This window comes from Brachycentrus maculatus, unplaced genomic scaffold, assembly GCF_059751285.1.
Source record: "Brachycentrus maculatus isolate JH-2025_06_01 unplaced genomic scaffold, ASM5975128v1 h1tg000569l, whole genome shotgun sequence".
NCBI lineage: Eukaryota > Metazoa > Arthropoda > Insecta > Trichoptera > Brachycentridae > Brachycentrus > Brachycentrus maculatus.
In genome coordinates this window covers 24,414-46,666 of record NW_028281310.1, presented here as the reverse complement: position 1 = coordinate 46,666, position 22,253 = coordinate 24,414, and the positions used below count along the sequence as shown (strand labels likewise).

Below are 22,253 nucleotides of genomic sequence, written 5' to 3'. Positions count from 1 at the left end.
CGCATAATGAAATACGCGTGGAGCCGATATGGACTACTAAGCCCGAAATGAAGTCTGCTTTATACTGCCTACACCCAATGTAACTGGCTACCTGTAGTGTTGATAAAATATTTAATTATTCACAACATTTTGAGTGTGTCCAAATACTTGTTCACAAAAAATAATATTTAATTATCATTTTTACTAATAAAGTGCAACGATTCGGAGTCACCAGATGAGGTGAGGGTGTTATACGATGATGCGTTAATATTTCACTTTTTGTACTCATAAGATGATTGCTTAGCAATGAAAGTCGTACTTGTTCGCTTAAAGAGCACTGTTTATTCATTTTAATTATCAATATATTAAAACGTCGAGGAATCTACTCTGTTCATACTTACAAATTTTACGAAGGTTTATATTAATCTTCATTCTAAACCAGTTGTTTTATTTATTTCAGTACATATAGCATCTATAGTATATTTTACGCCATTCTTGATTCTTACTCCTTTCTTTGGTATTCTCATTTTTTTCTTTCTCCAACACCGTCTCAATATCAGCGATTCCAATTATTCAACGGGATTACTATAAATGTTCTTTTGAGCATGTAAAATATTATTTTAATTGTCAAATAAATATAAATCACATTTAAAGAAACATCATCTGCCACACCTTTTTGCACCTGCTAACCATTTATTTTTCACGACGATGGATTTCCATCCCTCGAAAACAAACTTCAAACTGATCGGCAAGTTTTAGAGACGGAACTAGGCGGAGGAAGTATTGTAAAATATTAAGACTATACAGCTGACTCTCTGTAATGCTGGATGCGGTGCGGAGCGACGTCCGGCCCTGACTTTGTCAGGGAGATAGCACTCTCCGAGATAACGCGTCGAGTATAAAACACCACTTTGAGCGTTATTCGCTCATAGTAGGACCACTAAGACCACCAGGACCACCAAGACCACCAAGACCACATCCACAAAACGGTAAGTCAATATTCTTCCTGTGCTACCTATTACAATACTTATTTGTACCTATTGTAGGAGAACATCCGAAGAGTTTGATTCTGAATTCAGACGAAACATGATTTCTTTAACGAATTACTGAAATTAAGGGAAAATTAAAGTTAATTTAAATGTTTCGGAGTCATCTCTTTAAAGTTTCTCAATAAATTCACATCCATTTTAGGACCTAGTTTTTTTTTATAAATGGATTTATTTGGGAGAATAGTTTTCTCTATTTGTATTTTATTACTAATGTTTGTTGAACCTGATGATAGAATGGCTGTATAATATTATAATTTAATGATATTATTTCTACAGATGTCCAGACAAGATTTACTGGACGCAGCGAAAAAGGGAGATGTGGCGAAGGTCAACACTCTCCTTAAACAACATAAAATAAACGTAAACTGGACAATTAGTTATGGTAAGATTTTCCAAGATTATTGAACAAGTTAACCGAGGAATGCAGCTATAATAGGTAATGTTAGTAAAGCGATATGATATACAAGTGGGAGAATATTACTGTATATATTCTACCTTTGAGAATAGATTCAATAATGGGCAGAACCACTAAAGCCGGCCAATTTCAAGTGGAAAGCCGGACCCAGAATACCCAGACTTCCATGTACCTTCAAGATAAATAGATGGTTCGCTCTGTTAAGGCAAGCTAGTTTGGTTCCTCGACATTCCCGGATGATATATATTTGCCGTTCCTAACTTGCGTGCCTCGGACAGTGGTATTGGGAGGGCAGGTACTTGCCGCTAATAGCTTCTTCAATATTCCGTCTCCGTTGCGCAGTGGTTAGCGCGTTTGGTTACCGCGCTCCAGGTCCCCGCTCCGATGGCTAGAATAGTGAATACCGTCGGCCTCGCTTCGTGTAAGGCTCGCATTTCCAACATTCATTTTACAGGAAGTTTGTAGTAAGCGAGCGTGTTTCCCCCATTTCTAGGCTCCAACCAGCTCTACCGCCACTTGTTGCCTCTTAGGGCCACCTAGCTCTATGAGGAAAGTGTCATATTCCAATATTGGTGCATATACCCATCAACTACTATATGACCTTGTTTCACACTACTCGAGTAGCAATACAGGTACACTACTGTGTACTCTATTCTTCTTATCCCCACCCGATGGTGCATAGGGCACTGCATTGTAATAACGCATGAAGGCAAGGTGATTAGCCTCGCGCAGTCCAGGGTGATCTATATATATATATATATATATGTATATATATATATATATATATATATATATATATATATATATATATATATATGTATATATATATATATATATTTATATATATATATATATATATATATATATATATATATATATATATATATATATATATACATATATATATATATATATATAAACATATATATATATATATATATATATATATATATATATATATATATATATATATATATATATATTTATATATAGATCACCCTGGACTGCGCGAGGCTAATCACCTTGCCTTCATGCGTTATTACAATGCAGTGCCCTATGCACCATCGGGTGGGGATAAGAAGAATAGAGTATAAGAGTATAAGAAGAATAGAGAAGAATAGAATATATATATAAATATATATATACATATATATATATATATATATATATATATATATATATATATATATATATATATATATATATATATATATATATATATATATATATATATATATATATATATATATATATATATATATATATATATATATATATATATATATATATATATATATATATATATATATATATATATATATATATATATATATATATATATGTATATATATCTCTAAACGAATGTATGTTTGTTTGTTTATACGTTACTTATGCATCGTTTAACCATCCCTTATCATTAAAACCATTCCACAATTCGATCTGACGCTATTTTAAAGTAAAAAATAAATCCAGTACTGAGTAGAAGAATCCTTATAATCGAATAAGAATTTTATAAATCTGCTAAGAATCCAGTACTGAGTTGGTTAACAGTTTTAAAATTAAACAACCACTCCGCTTCATGGCATCGCAACTAATTTCAGTTTTGGCAAATAAGTTATCGCAAAGTCGTAATCAAATCGTAAAATGCCACCCAAACCTAAAAATATTGGACTTGCATTCGCATCGACAAAAAAACACAGGGACAATCGCTACAAATGTGTGGATTGAATTTGAAAAAGCCATGCTTCCCACACGGCCATGGTATGTGGCCTGCTAAATAAAAAAGCAATCTATATATATGTAAAATGTCCCGTCTGTTTGTTTGTTTGTATGTTTTACTTAATATATTGCTATATTAAGCATAAGAAATGAATGAAACTTACAAAATACCTTCATTACATCCTCGCGGAGGTCACTGTATTAAAACAATTACATAACAATACGGGAAAAGTATTCAAACCACCAAAAAAAGCATGTGGGAGTTTAAATTTTATAAAATATTATCCATTGTTTTAAACTGAATGTGATTTTGGAATTGGATTCTTCATAGTATTTATTCCATCCATGTATGATGATGAACTACATTTGGATGACTCGAATCTGGCCAATATCTGTACACGACGGATTCCTCAGTTCTTTGGGCACTTTGCGCGTGGCAATGAGGATAGCCTGGAACGACTGGTTTTGATCGGTAGCCTGGAGGGGAAGAGAGGGAGAGGAAGATCGCCCACACGATACATCGATCAAGTTAAGGCAGCAGCAGGCACCTCGGTGGTTAGAGCGCTAACGTGCAGCGCAGTCAGGGGATAACTGGAGAAGCGTCATTCCTTCCACAATAGTCAAAACCCTCAGTAACGAGGAATGAGACGCAGAAGAAGAAGAAGTACCATGAAACGATGAATTGTATAATATATCACACTAAGGACACTAGCAAGGTGATTTTAGGGATCTGAAAATAAAAAGAGAAATATTGACTAACAAACTATCAAGCCGTTTCGCCTCGGGTATAGGCAGAGAGAATAGAACGCCATTCTGTTTTTGCAAATGTTCTTTGCCTCTTAACCTCTTCATACGTATCAGCATATACGAGTACATAAAAACGTTTGACCTCCCTGGGAATCGAACCCGGGACCACCAGCAGGGTAGTCAAACGCGCTGACCACTACACTACGAAGGTGTTCTTTACTAACTTTTCAATTACATTTAAACAAAATTAGGTTATATTTTAAAAAATTATGTTTTGATAAATGTGTTCTTTGCGTGTTTTTTCACATCACGTTTTCCGTTTCGAAATTAACAAACATTCTTGCTGACGGATAGAGAACTTATGCAGAATGAAAATCTTATTATTATATTATAATTCAGACGAAAAAAAAAACTAATTGATGGATATATTTTATGAAATGATGTGAATAAAAAGTATTAAGTTATGCCCTTCCAGTGAATTCGTACGGAAACGGCGCTATATAAATTATCCAAGAAATAAATAATTGGGGTCCTGCTACATGGCCTCGCGCTGGCCGTACACCCTGTATATACAGTACATCCTCCGTTACAGGGTGGACTGCACTACACCATGCAGCACTGTGGGGCCACCTCCCGGTAGTACGGGCACTCCTGCAGGCAGGGGCTGCAGTAGATCTGCAAACTAAGATCGGTAAGTGTAACTAGTAGTAGCAGTAGTAATATGCCCAACAAACGCAATGTACATACAGGACACCATGGTATATAGGTTACATGAATCATCACTAACTAGCAGAAACGGAAATATACATTTATTTGCAAAACGGCGCATAAAGACCTTTTATATAGTAAATGCTAAACCAACCACTGATTATTTGAGTCTGATAAGTTGCATTTTACAGTTGATAAACACATAAAAAAGTCATAAGTGACAATCGTTTCACCTTGTTATGTCAAACGAATGTCATTCGTTACTACCGGTTTCGGAATAATCATATCATCATCAGATCGTATGTAGATTCAAATGAAATTTTTACGGTCTGATATTTGAACGAAAATTAAAATTTTTAAAAAGATTGATAAGACAATTGAATCACAATGTGAATATTTTTAAAAGTGCTTTGTAGTCCAATTTAATTTGCTTTTTATTTACTCAAATAAATATGAGAGTGAAAATCACCAATATTTATTTTAAACCCCCTCCCCTTGGGAATCGAACCCGGGTCCTCCAGCAGGGTAGCCAAACGCGCTGACCACCGCACTACGGAGGTGTTCTTTACTAACTTTTCAATTACATTTAAACAAAATTAGGTTATATTTAAAAAAATTACGTTATAATAAATGTGTTCTTTGCGTGTTTTTTCACTTCACGTTTTCCGTTTCGAAATTTACAAACATTTTTACCGACGCACAGTGGGGTATATTAGCGATCTGGGCGGCCAAAAGTCACTTTTAAAAACATTGTCGCAGGTGTATAAAAAATATAGAAATATGAAAAAGAGTATTTTGTTGATGACACACAATAATTGTTATCCCCCCACGCTCATCTCACGTGTCTAATGGTCAGTCGTAAAGTTGTTGTTATTGTGAGTTTAAATGTTTCTCTTTCGCTCTTCGTTTAGTAAGCATGCTTTTCAGTGATATTTTTTGTATCACGCGTATACAATTTAATAATGGATTGTGATAGAACAGGTACGAGTGTCTATTTTTCATAGAATTAAGTTGCAATAGCTAACATATTTACTTTAATAAAACTAATTTAAATAAGTGCCTTAAAATGGATTTTTCCTTAATTGTTTTTTCAAATACAGGATATTTAGTTGTGCTTCCGAATTTTTCCCGGCTAAAATTTTAAATGTGGTAAATAGCTAAGCCCTCTTTCTTTATGTTAATTGAAAATTGGATTGCGGATTTTTGCTCTTTTTAAAGAAATCGCTCTTTTCAGATGAGTCAGCATAATAATGAAAACTGAACTACGCACTGTTTTTTGTCTTTAAATTGTTACATTTTTATTTTAGGACCAGTGGATGTTAGATTAATGACTAGAAAACAGTTATTTATTATCATGCAGCAACAAAATCCTAGTAAAATTAATGAAAAATTAGAATGTTTGAAAAAGTACCTATTAAAATCAAATAATTTGCCTGACGAGTATGCAAAGAAAATAAAACACGATTTTACGCATTTCAAGTCTGAAATGAAATAAAGATGGACTAATGCACTCAGAAAGGAGGAAACTTTCTTGATAAAAAATGAAAATTGGCTTGACGGAACTTTTACAATTCCTGAGGTAATGAATCGATCAGGACGACCACCAAAGATTATGAGCTAGCATAAAAAATTACTTCAATTGATGCGAATTTGATATATCGTCTGAAAGTTATATTAGAAACATTGTCAAGCGGACATAAAATTGAAACTTAAAAGTTTTCTGTGTCTGCGAAGAGTACGGCAGATCTTTACATTAAAACTATATCCTTGGAATCCAATGACTCCTACGATGCACAAAATATTAATGCACGGATCGGAAGTTATAGAAAAAGTGTTGCTTCCAATTGGCCAACTATTAGAAGAAGCTGCTGATACACGGAACAAACGTTTTCGCGTATACAGGCAAAATTTTGCTCGAAAATTTTCGCGAGAGGCGTCATAACAGGAATGAGATTGGTACAAACCTTTTTTAACAGAGACCATAGCCACGTTGTTCCCAGCTGAACTCAATAGAAATAGCAATGAAGAATCGTCAGATGAGGAAGAAGGACTGTGTCCGGACGAGGAACGATGCCCACCTTTCTCCGACTGATATTTTTTTTTATTATTTTTTGTACGATTTTCATTTATAAAAAATATTTTTTTTACTGATGAGTCTTTTTTACTCCATATTATACAATAAATTAGTCAAAAAGCATATTTGGAATCGATTTAGAACGAAAAATGATATTGTCCGCCCAGATCGCTAATATACCCCACTGTGCGACGAGGTAGAGAACTTATACAGGATGAAAATCTTTTTATTATATTATAATTCACATCCATTTTTTCAAAACGTTAAGAAAAAGACGAAAAAAAACTAATTGATGGATATATGTGAAATGATGAAATGATAAAATGACTATTTATGAAATGATGTGAATAATAAGTATTAAGTTATGCCCTTCCAGTGAATTCGTACGAAAACGGCGCAATATAAATTATCCAAGAAATAAATAAATAAATGTAAACTATTGGTGACTATAACATACTGGGGAGGTTACTGGGATAGGTATTGGGGTCCTGCTACATGGCCTCGCGCTGGCCGTACACCCTGTATATACAGTACATCCTCCGTTACAGGGTGGACTGCACTACACCATGCAGCATACGAGGGCCACCTCCCGGTAGTACGGGCACTCCTGCAGGCGGGGGCTGCAGTAGATCTGCAAACTATTCATGGTAAGTGTAACTAGTAGTAGCAGTAGTAATATGCCCAACACACGCAATGTACATACAGGACACCATGGTATATAGGTTACATGAATCATCACTAACTAGCAGAAACGGAAATATACATTTATTTGCAAACGGTGAATAAAGACCTTTTATATAGTAAATGCTAAACCAACCACTGATTATTTCAGTCTACTAAATTGCATTTTACAGTTGATACACATAAAAAAGTCATTTTGTGACAATCTTTTCGCCTTGTTGTGTCAAACGAATGTCACTTGTTACTACCGGTTTCGGAATAATCATATCATCATCGGATCGTATGTAGATTCAAATGAATTTTTTACGGTCTGATATTTGAACGAAAATTAAAAAAATTAAAAAGATTAATAAGACAATTGAATCACAATGTGAATATTTTTAAAAGTGCTTTGTAGTCCAATTTAATTTGATTTTTATTTACTCAAATAAATACGAGAGTGAAAATCACCAATATTTATTTGAAACCCCCTCACACTGGTCGTTTCGAGCATTTTAGGAGGAAATAAATATTTTCTCCTTCTATATATTTTTTTATAAATGTATTAATACATCAAAGTATAATTGATAATATAAATTGAACACAAAAAGTGTAATACAATTAATTTTTACAGCTATAAACATAGGAAATTAACTTAAAATAAAATAGTTGTTTTAGCGAAAATAACAATTTTGTACAAAATCGACATTCATTTGTTACTTACCTTTAGTATATATATTTTAACATATTACAAAATACCCATGTGACTAAGAATATCTTTATCACTTACTTTATACATTTTACTAAGTATTCTTTTTTAAACAGAGACAGTTTTTTAAGCAGAAACTTAAAAAACACGTTTTTCATAAACAATGGAAACAGTGCACTTATATAAACATTAATTATACGAAAATTCCGTTTATATTTCACATTCTAAATCGCCTTCTTCGAGAAAAGATGTGTTAATTTGAACTGTTTCTCGTACTTTTAATAAACTAAGTACGCCTTTTGAAAGCAGACCACTATTTTTCCATTGCAGTTTTCGCATACTCGATATTACAGGGTCAGATAAAACCAACAATCTATTTAATAAATCGGTATTGGTATGTACACGGGAAGTTTTTCGAGTATAAATTCCCGAAGTCTTTTCAAATCCTTTTGTCGTAACTCTTGCACGTCTTCCGACAGTTGAGCGATAGGTAAAATTAATTTATCAATTACCATACTACCATGCTGGCGTGTTTTTATTTTATTTTATTTTATTTGTTCGGGAATTGTACAGCTTTACAAATAAAAATGATGTATTAAACAATAGTAACATTAACGATAATAAACATTACATTACATTAACAAAAACGTTACGTTAAAAAAGTCAATAAAACAATTCGACATTCAAGTTATAAAACTATTAAAAAACCTTCAGAGATTTAAAAAAAAGGACATGATATAAAATAATAGATTTACCAGGAATAAGAATGAAAGGTGAGGAAGTAATGACAAAATTAATGAGAGTAAAATGTTGTACCATTTATACAGTTCCACAAAGAGTTTTGCTGTTTCATGGGCATATTTGTCAAATTCACTGGTATTTATGTGAAACCCACTTAAGAGTGCACTTAAAACAACTCCAAATCTTTTCATCAAATTTACGTCAATCCCGGTATATCAGCAAACTTTTCAGGGTCGTTAAAAAAACGTCTAGCAGTATTTCCATCGTTACTGTTCCCTCCACCTTGTTTTGGAACATCTACTACTAGACCCATTTCAGAATATAACCTCGAAGTTATCGTTTGTTTTCTCCTGGCTTAATTATCTTTACCTTCTTTACCTCGTGCTTGCCATTTATTTCTAAGCGATATGCAATATGTAAAAGTCGATAATCCGAACTCCAATGATGCAGGATTACATGGCCTTGCAATCACATTCGTTATATCCTAACTTGCTAAGAATGTAAGTCAGTAGTTGTTTATTACATTTCCTAGGGGAAAATCTTGACATATTGTTCGGGTTTATCATTAAAAATAACTCATTGCCAGTTATTACTACACGCTACCTGGAAGTAACCGAAGAAATATTACATTTTCTAATCGTTCGGTGGGTCTCGGTGTCCGAGAAGTATCCGCACATAACTTTGATGAACTTTTTTCTAATCTCTAAATGAATGTGATCCAAAAAAAGAAAATTAAATAAAATATACTCCTTCTTGTTAGGTCGATTTTAAAACAATTTATTAACATTTATAAAACAAAAATCTAAGTTTATCATTGAACATACCTTCAACAACAAATTCCATTTAGAAAAAAAATACTTTTATGACTAGAAATAATTATACAGATCCGAACACTTTGACCTTTTAAATAACAATGCCAAAGAAAAATTTGGTAAATCACTTTTGCTTCGCTTTGTAACGTTGCCAAAAATCACCAATAACATCATTATCAATTTTGACATTCACATTTTATACATTGATATGTTTTTAATAATAGAGATTTTTATATGATTTTATTAACGATGTTGAAAAAATATGTATTTCCTCCTAAATCGGTCCAAACGACCAGTGTGCCCCTTGGGAATCGAACCCGGGTCCTCCAGCAGGGTAGCCAAACGCGCTGACCACTACACTGCGGAGGTGTACTTTGTGGACATTTCAATTATATTTGAACAAAATTAGGTTGTATTTTATAATTTTATGTAATGATAAATGTGTTCATTGCGTGTTCTTTAAACGTTTTCCTACAAATGTTCCACCGTATATCTCAGTCATTGAACAGTATACAGAAAGTACAATTTTTATTCCAGCAGGGTTTCAATTTGAAATTAACAAACATTCTTACTGACGGGTAGAGAACTTATGCAGAATGAAAATCTTATTAGTATATTATAATTCAGATCCATTTTTTACAAAACGTTATAAAATAGACGAAAAAAAACAATTGATAAATATAATTTATGAATTGTCCTGAGTCCTGGTTCCGACCCTAATGTATGGAAGTGAAACATGGAGTTGGCAAAAGAAGGATGAAAGTAGACGAATGCACTCGAAATGCGATCTCTCAGAATAATGTGCGACAAAAGATAGATGTTCGAATAGTGAAATGAGGAAGGAATGCAAAGCTGAGACAAGCATTATCGATAAAATTAAGAAAGGCGTGTTGAGATGGTTTGGACATGTGGAACGAATGAGTGAGGAAAGAACGGTAAAATAAATTTACTGAGGTTACTGGGATAGGTATTGGGGTCCTGCTACATGGCCTCGCGCTGGCCGTACACCCTGTATATACAGTACATCCTCCGTTACAGGGTGGACTGCACTACACCGTGCAGTATGGGAGGGCCACCTCCCGGTAGTACGGGCACTCCTGCAGGAGGGGGCCTCAGTAGGTCTGCAAACTAATGCAGGTAAGTGTAACTAGTAGTAGCAGTAGTAATATGCCCAACACACGCAATGTACATACAGGACACCATGGTATATAGGTTACATGAATCATCACTAACTAGCAGAAACGGAAATTTACATTTATTTGCAAGCGGCGCATAAAGACCTTTTATATAGTAAATGCTAAACCAACCACTGATTATTTGAGCCTACTTAGTTGCATTTTAGAGTTGAAAAACACATAAAAAAGTTATTTTGTGACAATTATTTAGCCTTGTTATGTCATTTTCAAACGAATGTCACTCGTTACTACCGGTTTCGGTATAATCATATCATCATCAGGTCGTGCGTAGATTTAAATGAAAATGAAAATTTTGAAAGAGAGATAGAAGACGATTGAATCACAATGGAAATATTTTTAAAAGTGCTTTGTAGTCCAATTTAAGTTGGTGTATATTAACTCAAATTTTTGTAACTCCCGCGCATATATATACACCGACCTCGTGTAGCAGACATATGAGTTCACAACTGGCATCAAGGAAAACTTTTATTAACGCATTGACTACGGGGTGCCCTTTTTGCGTTTCAGTAGGTACCTTCAACTTCACACACAAAAAACACGTCGTAGACTTGTGATTTCTTTCGTCATATTTGCTTCGTTGCGTAGCGGATAGGTGTGAATATAGTAAAAACATTCACGGATGGGAACATTGGTACACGAGTATAATAAATTCAATATAAAAATCCAGTTTCCGCTTAGCGCTGGTTCAAAATGGCACATTGTTCATATTACCCATTATGTTATGTATGTACTTACACGATTCCATGTCTGCCAGTGAACAAGTCATTTCTGTCTTTCTACCTTCATTCCGCACCAAGATGCCGAGGGTATCCAGGCTTAATGTACAAGCTCCGCTCTTGTGAAACTATCTTATAATTTTCAATGTTTTTAGGTAAAACACCACTCGACCTGGCAAGAAGTTCTGGTTTCAAGGAAGTAGTAGCTTGTCTGGAGTTGGAAATAGGCAGTAAGTATAAGCCAGTAAATGTATTCAGTTAAGCATTTCCTGCTAACTATACACATTCCCTTAAGTATACCCAAAATAGGTACCTACTTGAATCTAGTCTAATACATTTAATATGTGTGCGCGCTACAAAATAAAACATAAAAAAAGTAAGAACCGTTCCCGAAAATGAGGCGATGTTTTACAGGAAATAAGTAGAGGACTCTTCCTAATATCTGCTGGACTGAACGTGTTATGGATATACCTGATGTTGTATCGTGCAAAAAATGTGTAATCAAGATCTATAGGCATGTGTAATCTAGTGCTATTATTCTTCTTCTGCCAACCCAACGGTGCATAGGGCACAGCATCATAAATACGCAGTGTTATATTGATCAGTGTTTACACATGAAGGAAAAGTGATTAGCCCTTCGCTTCAGATACCTCCAGGGTAATATTTAATAAATATAAGAATGAAAAAATCACTTACATAAAATTTTTAACTGGTAATCAAACCCGGGACCTCCAGAACGGTAGCTAAGCGTGTTGACCATTACACTACGGAGGCGGAGTGTAGTTGGGAGGATAAGTCAACATACACGAAGACAGCTTTCCAACCTGGAGACGAGAGATGACATGTGACTTACTATTTGATCCTCAGAACGCAAGACGACCGAGTTGGAGCAGAAAGTTAAGGAGCTGGAGGACCCCCTGACTACCCGAGCCGGCCCCGCCCCGTCCCTGGAAACCCTGCAGCAACACCGCCAAGACACGGGTACTGAGTCTTCTTGTTAAGTGCGAGAAACTAAATCATCACTTTTACAAACATGATGGACAAATATCATACTCTACATCGGATTGTGTGATTTGATCATCACTGCGGCTGATTTGCAAATGTAAAACATACCTACTGCCAACGTTTGGCGGCAAGTAGGTGGATGGGTTAATTTAAACCTGATGCAGGAGGGATTCAGAGGGTGAGGATCGGTCCACTTTGCGTTACAAGGTCAAATGTTAACGGGATTGCCGAATACGGGCAATAGTAGACTTTCCTAGAATCTGATGTGGTACTGACTAGTGACAAGTGGGAACATTTACCTACGCCTTGAGGTTTTACTGTAACAAGTTACTTATTTCAATAAATCTGTTAATCTCCCTAGGTGGAGCATATGGACAGCACAAAGCGCCTTCGAAGAAGGATAAAACTAAGAAACAGGCCCCGACAACGAGCAGCCGCCATTCTGTCCCAACTGCTCCTAATAGGGCCGCAGGAAAAGGGAGAGGTAAAGGTAAACAACCATCAACTGCTTCTTCGCAGGGGTAGGCACCATATGCAGGTACCTCCAGGGTAATATTCAATAAATATAAGAATGAAAAAATCACTTACAAATAATTTTCAACTGGTAATCAAACCCGGGACCTCCAGAACGGTAGCTAAGCGTGCTGACCATTACACTACGGAGGCGGAGTATAGTTTTTTAGGAATGTAAAATCTAGTTGTATAAGACTGTGAAATCTACTTCTAAAGGAATATGTAATTTAGTTCCAAAGGAATGTGTAAACAAGTTCTATAAGAATGGGAAATCTAGTGCTATTCTTCTTCTTCTTCTGACCCGTTGAAATAAATGAAGAAAGTTGAGACATAAAAATGTCCAGAGTTTGAGCTTCGATCCAACGTATGTTCCATATTTTTCATTTCCATCTTCTCTTCCTTACGAACAGACTTCTCTCCAAACTGCGGACGTCTGGCTTGGTTGGCGATCCCACTATACCGACTTACTATTTGTTCCTCAGAACGGGAGGTGTTGCAACACACTGCACCATTGGAGCAGAAAGTTAAGGAGCTGGAGGATGCCCTGACTGCCCTAGCCACCCTCAGCAGCTCTGCTCTGTCCCTGGAAAGGGTGCAAGCTGAACACGCCAAAACCCTCCAGCAACACCGCCAAGACACGGGTACTGATTCTCAATCCTCATAAATAAGTTAACATTTTTTTTGGGGGTCAAGGGATCTTGCATCTCTCATGTCACTGCGACCATATTATGTCTATTCTGACTTCCCTCTGTATTTCAGCTCACTGCCAAGACCTACATGAGTCATGTAACTCACGACCTATCTTGGTGGAAGGAGCTTCACGTTCTCGGAGTACAGTAGAAGTCCTCCAAGGATGTGACTTCGTTTGTGAAGGAGTGCGTCACAATTGTAAAGAATGTGGATTGCATACAAAATCTGCATACTGGGGAGTCATGAAGTGAGATTTTTGTCATATGTTTCCTCAGTCTGCAGTGTCCTGTCAAGGTCCTGATTAGGATCTTATTTGTTTTTTTGCTAAGCTTTAGAGCTTCTGTGGTGAATTTCCGTGAGTATCCTGTGATCAGTTCCTTTGCTCGTTTCACCCCTGAGCTGTTGGACCAGATTTCTTGGCTCTTGTCCATGGCCCAGTTTTTTAGATTAAACTTGATAGTGCTGAGTGTCAGTCCGCATATGGGTTCAGGGCCCATTGGTGGCCTCTCAGCACCAGTTCTTGCAAGTTTATCGGCAGCCTCGTTGCCCTTGACACCACAATACCCGGGCACCCAAACCAGCCTTACCGCATTTCTCTCGCCCAGGCGGTTTAGAGCCTCTATGCATTCATGGGTTAGTTTAGATCTTATTTCAATGGAGCCTAGGGCCTTAAGCGCCGCCTGGCTGCCCGAGAGGTTGTAGATCTTTTTGTTTTAGTATGATCGGTATAGGTTCATGTGGGCGCACTCCATGATTGCGCTCATTTCAGCCTGAAAAACAGTGGCGTATTCTCCCAGACAAGTTGATTTTTTCTGTCTGTGGTGGACGCCAAAGATTCCAGAGCCTGCCCGACCATCTTTTTTCGATCCATCCGTATACCATACGATGTCTCCACTTCGAAAGGTGTAGGGATCATTCTCTCGCCATGTCTTCCTTTCGAGTATGTCAGTTGTAAAGTGTTTGACAAAGCTGTAAGTCATATTCTTGGTATCTAATGGCATATCCATGATGGGAATTTTGTGTAGATCAAAGTGTAATCCTTTAATTACACTGGATCGCCAGTCTCTCTTGCCACCCACACTCGTCCGTAGCAATGCCATGCCTCCATTTGCACGTGTATATGTAAGGGGCTCAGGCTTAACATCGCCTCCAGGGCGTTTGTGGGTGTAGTGGACATGGCACCCGTTGTGAGAAGACATGCAAGTCTCTGGATCCCCGTTCCAGCTGGGCCTTTTGCAGGCCCTCTTCTCCTTAGGTGGATTCACCGAAGCGGACACAACAGGCTTTTTGCAGAGAGTCAGTGCCTCTTCTCGCCTCCTGCTCTCCGCAACAAGTCTGCTGAGTCGTCATTTTGCAGCTCCCGATAGATAGGGCCTGGTGAGCCTCTTATCTTCCGGTTGCAGCGAGTGGACAGGTGACTGAAGGTCCCCTGTAACTATGGACGCGGAGGTACCATGTGTATCCTCCGTGTTCATTGCTTCCTTCTCTGGGGAGGTACTGGATGCATCCTCCAGAGCCAATTCTTTAGTTTTTTTGATGATTTCTTTATTCATTTTGGTCCCACGAGAAGCTAGGGAAAGTGGTCCGCCCCTACAGAGCCCCGCATGTAAGGATAAAATCACCCTGAGGTCGCCGGTACCTCCCCGTTAGTCACGCATCTATCGGCACGGATTGTTTGACACCTTAGATTGGGGTCTGTTCTTAGAAGCCACCAAAGCGGCGACAAGCCCCCCTACCACGGCAAGGTGACAGACAGTAGGGAGGATAAGTCAACATACACGAAGACAGCTTTCCAACCTTGAGACGAGAGATGACACGTGACTTACTATTTGATCCTCAGAACGCAAGACGGCCGAGTTGGAGCAGAAAGTTAAAGAGCTGGAGGACGCCCTGACTGCCCGAGCCGGCCCCGCCCCGTCCCTGGAAACCCTGCAGCAACACCGCCAAGACACGGGTACTGAGTCTTGTTGTTAAGTGCGAGAAACTAAATCATCACTTTTACAAACATGATGGACAAATATCATACTCTACATCGGATTGTGTGATTTGATCATCTCAGTTTAAAGTATAACTGGATTTAACATAAAAACTCCTAGTTTCAGGAGAGCATCCTCTCAAAACCTAATTGAATGCAGAAACGTTTTTGACTTGAAACGATTGTGACCAAACCCAGTACAAATAAAACAGTTTATTTTTTTATCTTATGTTGGTCAGAAATGAAAAACAGTTATATGATCATAAATTATTTTAGTTATTAACAAAACCGACTGTCAAAATGACATATGTGACGAATTAAAGCATTGAAAAAGTGCAAGAAATATAGAGATATTCCAATCGAAATATAAGATATCGTCGTTGAGAATTGTATTTCGAGTATTGTTGAGAATTGATTATAGCTTACCAGGTAATTGTTAACCTATTCGCATATCAGTTTTTTCAAAACATGAATACAAAGACACTAATTGAATGTATCCCGCAAGTAAGAAAGTTGCCCCGCCCGGAGGGGAGGTGATATGGTTTGTCAAACAATGGGGCGCTAATACATATTTTGCACCTGATAAAACGAGAGCAAACATAGAAATATTCTTTAAATGCAGAAACAGGTAACGCGCACTAAACAGATGTTTGTGGAACAAAACAGGCCGACCAATCACAACGCTCGCGTTCTTGAGGCGTCGACGGCGCCGGCGTTCAAATACAACCGAGTTATAAAAATAAAATAACTTATAAAATTATAACTTTTACTGTTATACCAATAAATATAAAATAACACAATAAAAATTTACACCTGGTAAGTAAAGTTTTGATTTCTAACTGATTTTAGTTGATATTTCACTCAAAAAGATAATTCTATCCTTACAGGGACATCTTTGGTCAAGTATCGTCAGTAAATTTGTATTTAAATTATAAAAAATAATGTATTACAAAAAGCTTTCTTTACTGATTAGTAGATATCACACGAAAGTATCTTTATAATATGAACTACCAAGGATGGGGGCGCGGCTTAAACTGCGGCTGATTTGCAAATGTAAAACATACCTACTGCCAACGTTTGGCGGCAAGTAGGCGGATGGGTTGATTCAAACCTGATGCAGGAGGGATTCAGGGGGTGAGGATCGGTCCACTTTGCGTTACAAGGTCAAATATTAACGGGATTGCCGAATACGGGCAATAGTAGACTTTCCTAGAATCTGATGTGGTACTGAATAGTGACAAGTGGGAACATTTACCTACGCCTTGAGGTTTTACTGTAACAAGTTACTTACTTCAATAAATCTGTTAATCTCCCCAGGTGGAGCATATGGACAGCACAAGGCGCCTCCGAAGAAGGATAAAACTAAGAAACAGGCCCCGACAACGAGCAGCCGCCATTCTGTCCCAACTGCTCCTAATAGGGCGACAGGAAAAGGGGGAGGTAAAGGTAAACAACCATCAACTGCTTCTCCGCAGGGGTAGGCAGAGAGAATAACACGCTTCACCAAACTTATGCACTGTTATATGGATCGTTAATCACAAGAAGGAAAGGTGATCAGCCCTGCGCTTCAGTATTAGGGATATTGAGTGAAACGTTACTCTAATTTATTGTGTCCCTTCGGGAATCGAACCCGAAACCTCCAATGCCGTAGCCAAGACGCGCTACGGAAGAGGATTAAAAATGATAAAATCCATCGGAAGTCATTTATTTATCATAGATAGAATTGACAATGTCACGCCGCTATCACTGGAACCAGCCAGTGTAAATGTGAGCCCTGTAGTATATTATACATAATGTACATAGAACTAAAAGATCCATAACGCAGTAACACACTAAACAAAATGTAACATACCTACTCGTATACCTCTTTTAGTCGAAAGAACATTGATTATTATGCACTAAAGTTACACAACCTGCTTCCATTATCTCTAAAGTCACTAAACTTATAAAAGCACTATTCATAAGTTGATAACGGAAGTGGGCAGATAGAAATAGATCGCATCATTCGGACATGGCGCATTTGATTGTATGCACAATTTTCTCACATTACATTTTATTAAAAAAAAAATTGTAAAATATGCCCTCGCCACGGGAAAACTTAGTATGTTGTAATTTTTTATGTGAAACTTTGTATGATGAAATAAATAGTAAAATCTCTAGCCAAAGTGATATAAAGGGCTATCACACGGAGAACCCTCGACTGAGAGAATTCCAAACGAAGATATTAGGCGGACCTGTGAGACCGAACGTGTCGTGCGATGGAGTAGAGAAAGAATAACATATGGAGAGACCATGTCAAAAGGTTGGATCAATCACGGATCCCATGCGTTGCGGATAGCGAGATACCACCGGATCACCCCCTTCCCGGAAGACTATCAAAGAGATGGAAGGATAGCTGGGCGCCAACGTCTCAGGAGGAGTCACGTTCCTGAAAAATTGCATCTTAAGATCTAATACTAGAAGCAGATGAAGAAGGTTTTATATGTTTATTCTCTTTAGCAGGTATTTCTCCACTGATGGTAGCTGCCAAAGAGGGAAACTTGGATGCAGTCAACATATTATTGGCAGCGGGGGCTCCAGTTGACCAAGTTGATTCAAAGGGTAAGCTATACTTTTATTAACTGATGTATGTCCTCGGTTATAGCTCCGACTGCAGTGTTGTATGTCTTCGGCTACTAGTGTGAGTGCACTGTTACACATCCCCGGATGCAGGTCCGAGTGCCTGGTGTATCCTCAGCTTACACATCTGACTGCACTGATGTATGCCTCGGTTACAGGTCGCACAGCCCTGGTTTATGCGGTCCAAGGGGGTCACCTGGATGTGATGAAGGTCCTGATAGACGCAGGAGCGGATTTGAAATCAGAGAAGTAAAAATTAGGTTCGTAACTTTACACTCATCTATTTACAGTGAAACTTCTGTATGGATATTCAGTGTGAGTATTGGAATACGCATATAGCATGTGATATTTGACTATATTTTCGTGAAACGCCAATATTTGTCTGTTTTCAGCAAAATGAGCAGTTCCCTCGTTCTTCTCGCACCGCACCACCTACCACCGCAACATTAGCCCGAGTCAGTTCTACTGGATCCCGATTTATTTTGTCCGGATTGCTATGATAGCATCCGACTACATCCAGCTGTATTTCACAGTAATAAAGCAGATATCAAATTACTGTATGTCTTTTATAACTTGACGGAATAAAATAATGAACCACATAATCACTAGTACTCTCCGCCATAGCTAGCTACACTCGGGGCATATCTGTACACACTAAGCGTGCATGCAAGGTGCCCATACTGTTACCGTATAAAAACTCGGGGCATATTTGTATACACTTATTGGAGCGACGCGTGAATTCAAAGTGCCCAAATGGTTACCTCACGTATATTGACACTCGAGCATATATGTACACACTCAAGCAAGCATATAAGGTGCCCACATAGTTACCGATTATCACTCAGGGCAAATATGTATACACTCAATGCAGCCAAGCGTGCAAGCAAGGTGCCCATATCGCTCACTCCCCTCAAGAACGTCATAAATCAAAAATCGTCAATTTTCAGTTATGCATGTTTTTGAAATGCCCAGAAAATAGCCTTATAGGATTGATGCAGGGGAGACTACACACTCTTGTGTAAACTAAACCGATCCTAATTACGAGTTATTATTACCGATACCCGAGCCCCGTAATAATTTGATAATAAGTACTGAAACGTTGAAAGGATTATTACTATCAAAACACCTACAATGATCCATGCTACAAACTAAAAATAGAAAAATATTTGATTTCTAAAATTGATAAAAATGTGTACAATTTTTTTTTTTATATTTTGGGTTATTGATCTATACAGATTTTATACAGATTTCTTGACTGTTTGATTAAGATTTTTTTATTATTTTTCCTGACTACCTTAGTAAGCCCAAAGCTGGTGCAAGCGAGGAATGGAATAAAATATTCTCTATAACATCCACTGGATCCTATTATAAGTCAATCCAACCCGTGATACCCAAATCCCCTTGGTTCCGCAAAATCAAGATTCCCAAGCTGAATGTGTCCCTTCTGTGCAGGCTGAGGATCGGACACACAGTACTTGATACCTCAAAAAGATTAACATTCTAACTTGTTCGTTGTGCGCGTGTGGAGAGGAGGATGAGACTGCTGACCACATATTTTTCAACTGCCCCTTACTCTCTAACCTCGAGTTCATTCAGGACATTCGGTCGGAGGGTTTGTCCTTCCCGCTGAATGTCCAACACCTATTGTCAATCAACTCCAAAAATGTTAACGGTGCGATCATTGAACATATAAAAAAGTATGGCAAAAGCGTGTGACCCCAAAAAAAAACAATAAAAAAAAAATTGTTTAAGTAAAATCACTAGTATGGCAAGTATCACCCAAAATTGAGTGCTTTGCCAATAAATATAAATAAAAAAAATAAATTTAAGATTTTTATAATCTATATGCAGAATGCGACTAAGCCACTGCTGTTGCAGTGCTCACATGTTTAGAATACGTGTCCGGGATGCTGCCATGTGTGAATGCCGTCTTGAAGAGGAGGATCTAGATCACATGTTCTTTGGGTGCCCGTTGAATGGCGGCTACCCGAGCTTCCTTTCACACCTCTTCCAGCAAATAATTTGTTAATATCTTTAAATTAATTGTATAAATTTGTAAAGGTGTATGATGACTCACTGAATTAACTCGCTAAACAAACTAATATTACAACATTTTGAGTGTGTCCAAATACTTGTTCACAAAATCTGGATTATCTCCAATTACAGGAGTTATTTTCATATTATTTTTTGACATCTCATCAAAGATAAAGAAGAATATGGAAGTCTGGGCATTTACGGGGCTGACGACTGTCATAGGCTGGTTTAAGTGATCACTTTACTCACGTGTAACATTCACCGATTCTACCCATTATTGACAACCACACTACTCAAATTCTTGGAAGTTCTATATATATGAACCAATTTAGAAACCTTGTTCATGAATCACTAGAACTTCACTAGAGACATCTATTGGTGTGATGTAAAATTATAAGCTTAATAATAAAAATGAAAATGGTATTTTCTGGCGTTTCTCATGTGTGTGAATATAATCCAGGATTCGGATCTCACATACTAATAAAAGAGTTTCTGCTTAGTAAATGAGCTTCTTTACATCTCACCAATAGATGTCTCTAGTTAAGTTCTAGTGATTCAAGAACAAGGTTTCTAAATTGGTTCATATATATAGAACTTCCAAGAATTTGAGGAGTGTGGTTGTCAATAATGGGTAGAATTGGTGAATGTTACACGTGTGTAAAGTGATCACTTAAACCAGCCTATGACGGTCGTCAGCCCCGTAAATGCCCAGACTTCCATATTCTTCTTTATCTTTGATGAGATGTCAAAAAATAATATGAAACTAATAATACTAATAAAACTAACCCCACTTACAGGAATACTAACACTTGAAAGTCATATGTAAAAAGTGTAAATAAAAAATAGCTCGACACTGGCCTTAACACCCAAAATGGGTGAAAAACCATTATAGCAGGTTGCTTTTTTAATTCTGGCTGGTTTTCGGTGGCGTATGGCCGTTATAATGTAGATTGGGTGGCCAGAGTAAAAATGAAAAAATGCTGTTCTTAAAGTAAGTCCTTTTATTTAAATAAATGCGATAACACTGGGAGAAGAAGGATGAAAGTAGACTGAATGCAGTCGAAATGCGATCTCTCAGAAGAATGTGTGACAAAACGATGTATGATAGATGTGCGAATAGTAAAATAAGGAAGGAATCCAAAGCTGAGATAAGCATTATCGATAAAAGGATACAGTATATGTAAGCCCTGTTAGAGCCCCTTCCATATTCTCTTTATCCTTTATATATTTATATATACATTTTTATATATATATATATATATATATATATATATATATATATATATATATATATATATATATATATATATATATATATATATATATATATATATATATATATAAATATATATATAAATATATATATATATATATTTATATATATATAAATATATATATATATATATACATATATATATATATATATATATATATATATATATATATATATATATATATATATATATATATATATATATATATATATATATATATATATATATATATAAATATATATATATATATATATATATATATATATATATATATATATATATATATATATATATATATATATAAATATATATATATATATATATATATATATATATATATATATATATATATATATATATATATATATATATATATATATATATATATATATATATATATATATATATATATATATATATATATATATATATATATATATATATATATATATATATATATATATATATATATACATATATATATACAGTTGGGAAACTGGCAACACAGCTGCATTCAGATATGTACCGAGTGTTCATACAGTAATCATATGGGCATCTTGAATGCATGTTTAGTGTGTACAGATGTGCCCCGAGTGTCAATCGGTAACCATGTGGGCA

The 22,253-nt window shown here is 36.4% G+C and overlaps 1 protein-coding gene across 2 annotated transcripts; it reads left to right on the top strand.

Moving 5' to 3' along the window:
• The first annotated feature begins 722 nt into the window (after nucleotides 1-722).
• Nucleotides 723-18,882, top strand: LOC148301367 (uncharacterized). 2 transcript variants are annotated; one of them, XM_088273378.1, is made up of 12 exons: nucleotides 875-968; nucleotides 1,305-1,410; nucleotides 4,502-4,600; nucleotides 7,240-7,338; nucleotides 10,652-10,750; nucleotides 11,681-11,755; nucleotides 13,526-13,684; nucleotides 15,574-15,687; nucleotides 17,026-17,154; nucleotides 18,208-18,309; nucleotides 18,486-18,587; nucleotides 18,720-18,882. In XM_088273378.1, the coding sequence occupies exons 2-11, from the start codon at nucleotides 1,305-1,307 to the stop codon at nucleotides 18,578-18,580; spliced, it is 1,077 nt and encodes a 358-aa protein (XP_088129504.1). In that variant the 5' UTR covers nucleotides 875-968; the 3' UTR covers nucleotides 18,581-18,587; nucleotides 18,720-18,882. The 2 variants fall into 2 exon arrangements, with proteins under 2 accessions (XP_088129505.1, XP_088129504.1); XM_088273379.1 differs by lacking the exons at nucleotides 4,502-4,600; nucleotides 10,652-10,750 and having other exon boundaries at nucleotides 723-968.
• Nucleotides 18,883-22,253: the final 3,371 nt, after the last annotated feature.

Coding starts and splice junctions, on each gene's coding strand:
- LOC148301367 (XM_088273378.1), top strand. CDS start 1,305: ATGTCCAGACAAGATTTACTGGACGCAGCGAAAAAGGGAGATGTGGCG. Junction 11,756..13,525: donor TCTGGAGTTGGAAATAGGCA/GTAAGTATAAGC, acceptor TTTGTTCCTCAG/AACGGGAGGTGTTGCAACAC. Junction 13,685..15,573: donor GCAACACCGCCAAGACACGG/GTACTGATTCTC, acceptor TTTGATCCTCAG/AACGCAAGACGGCCGAGTTG.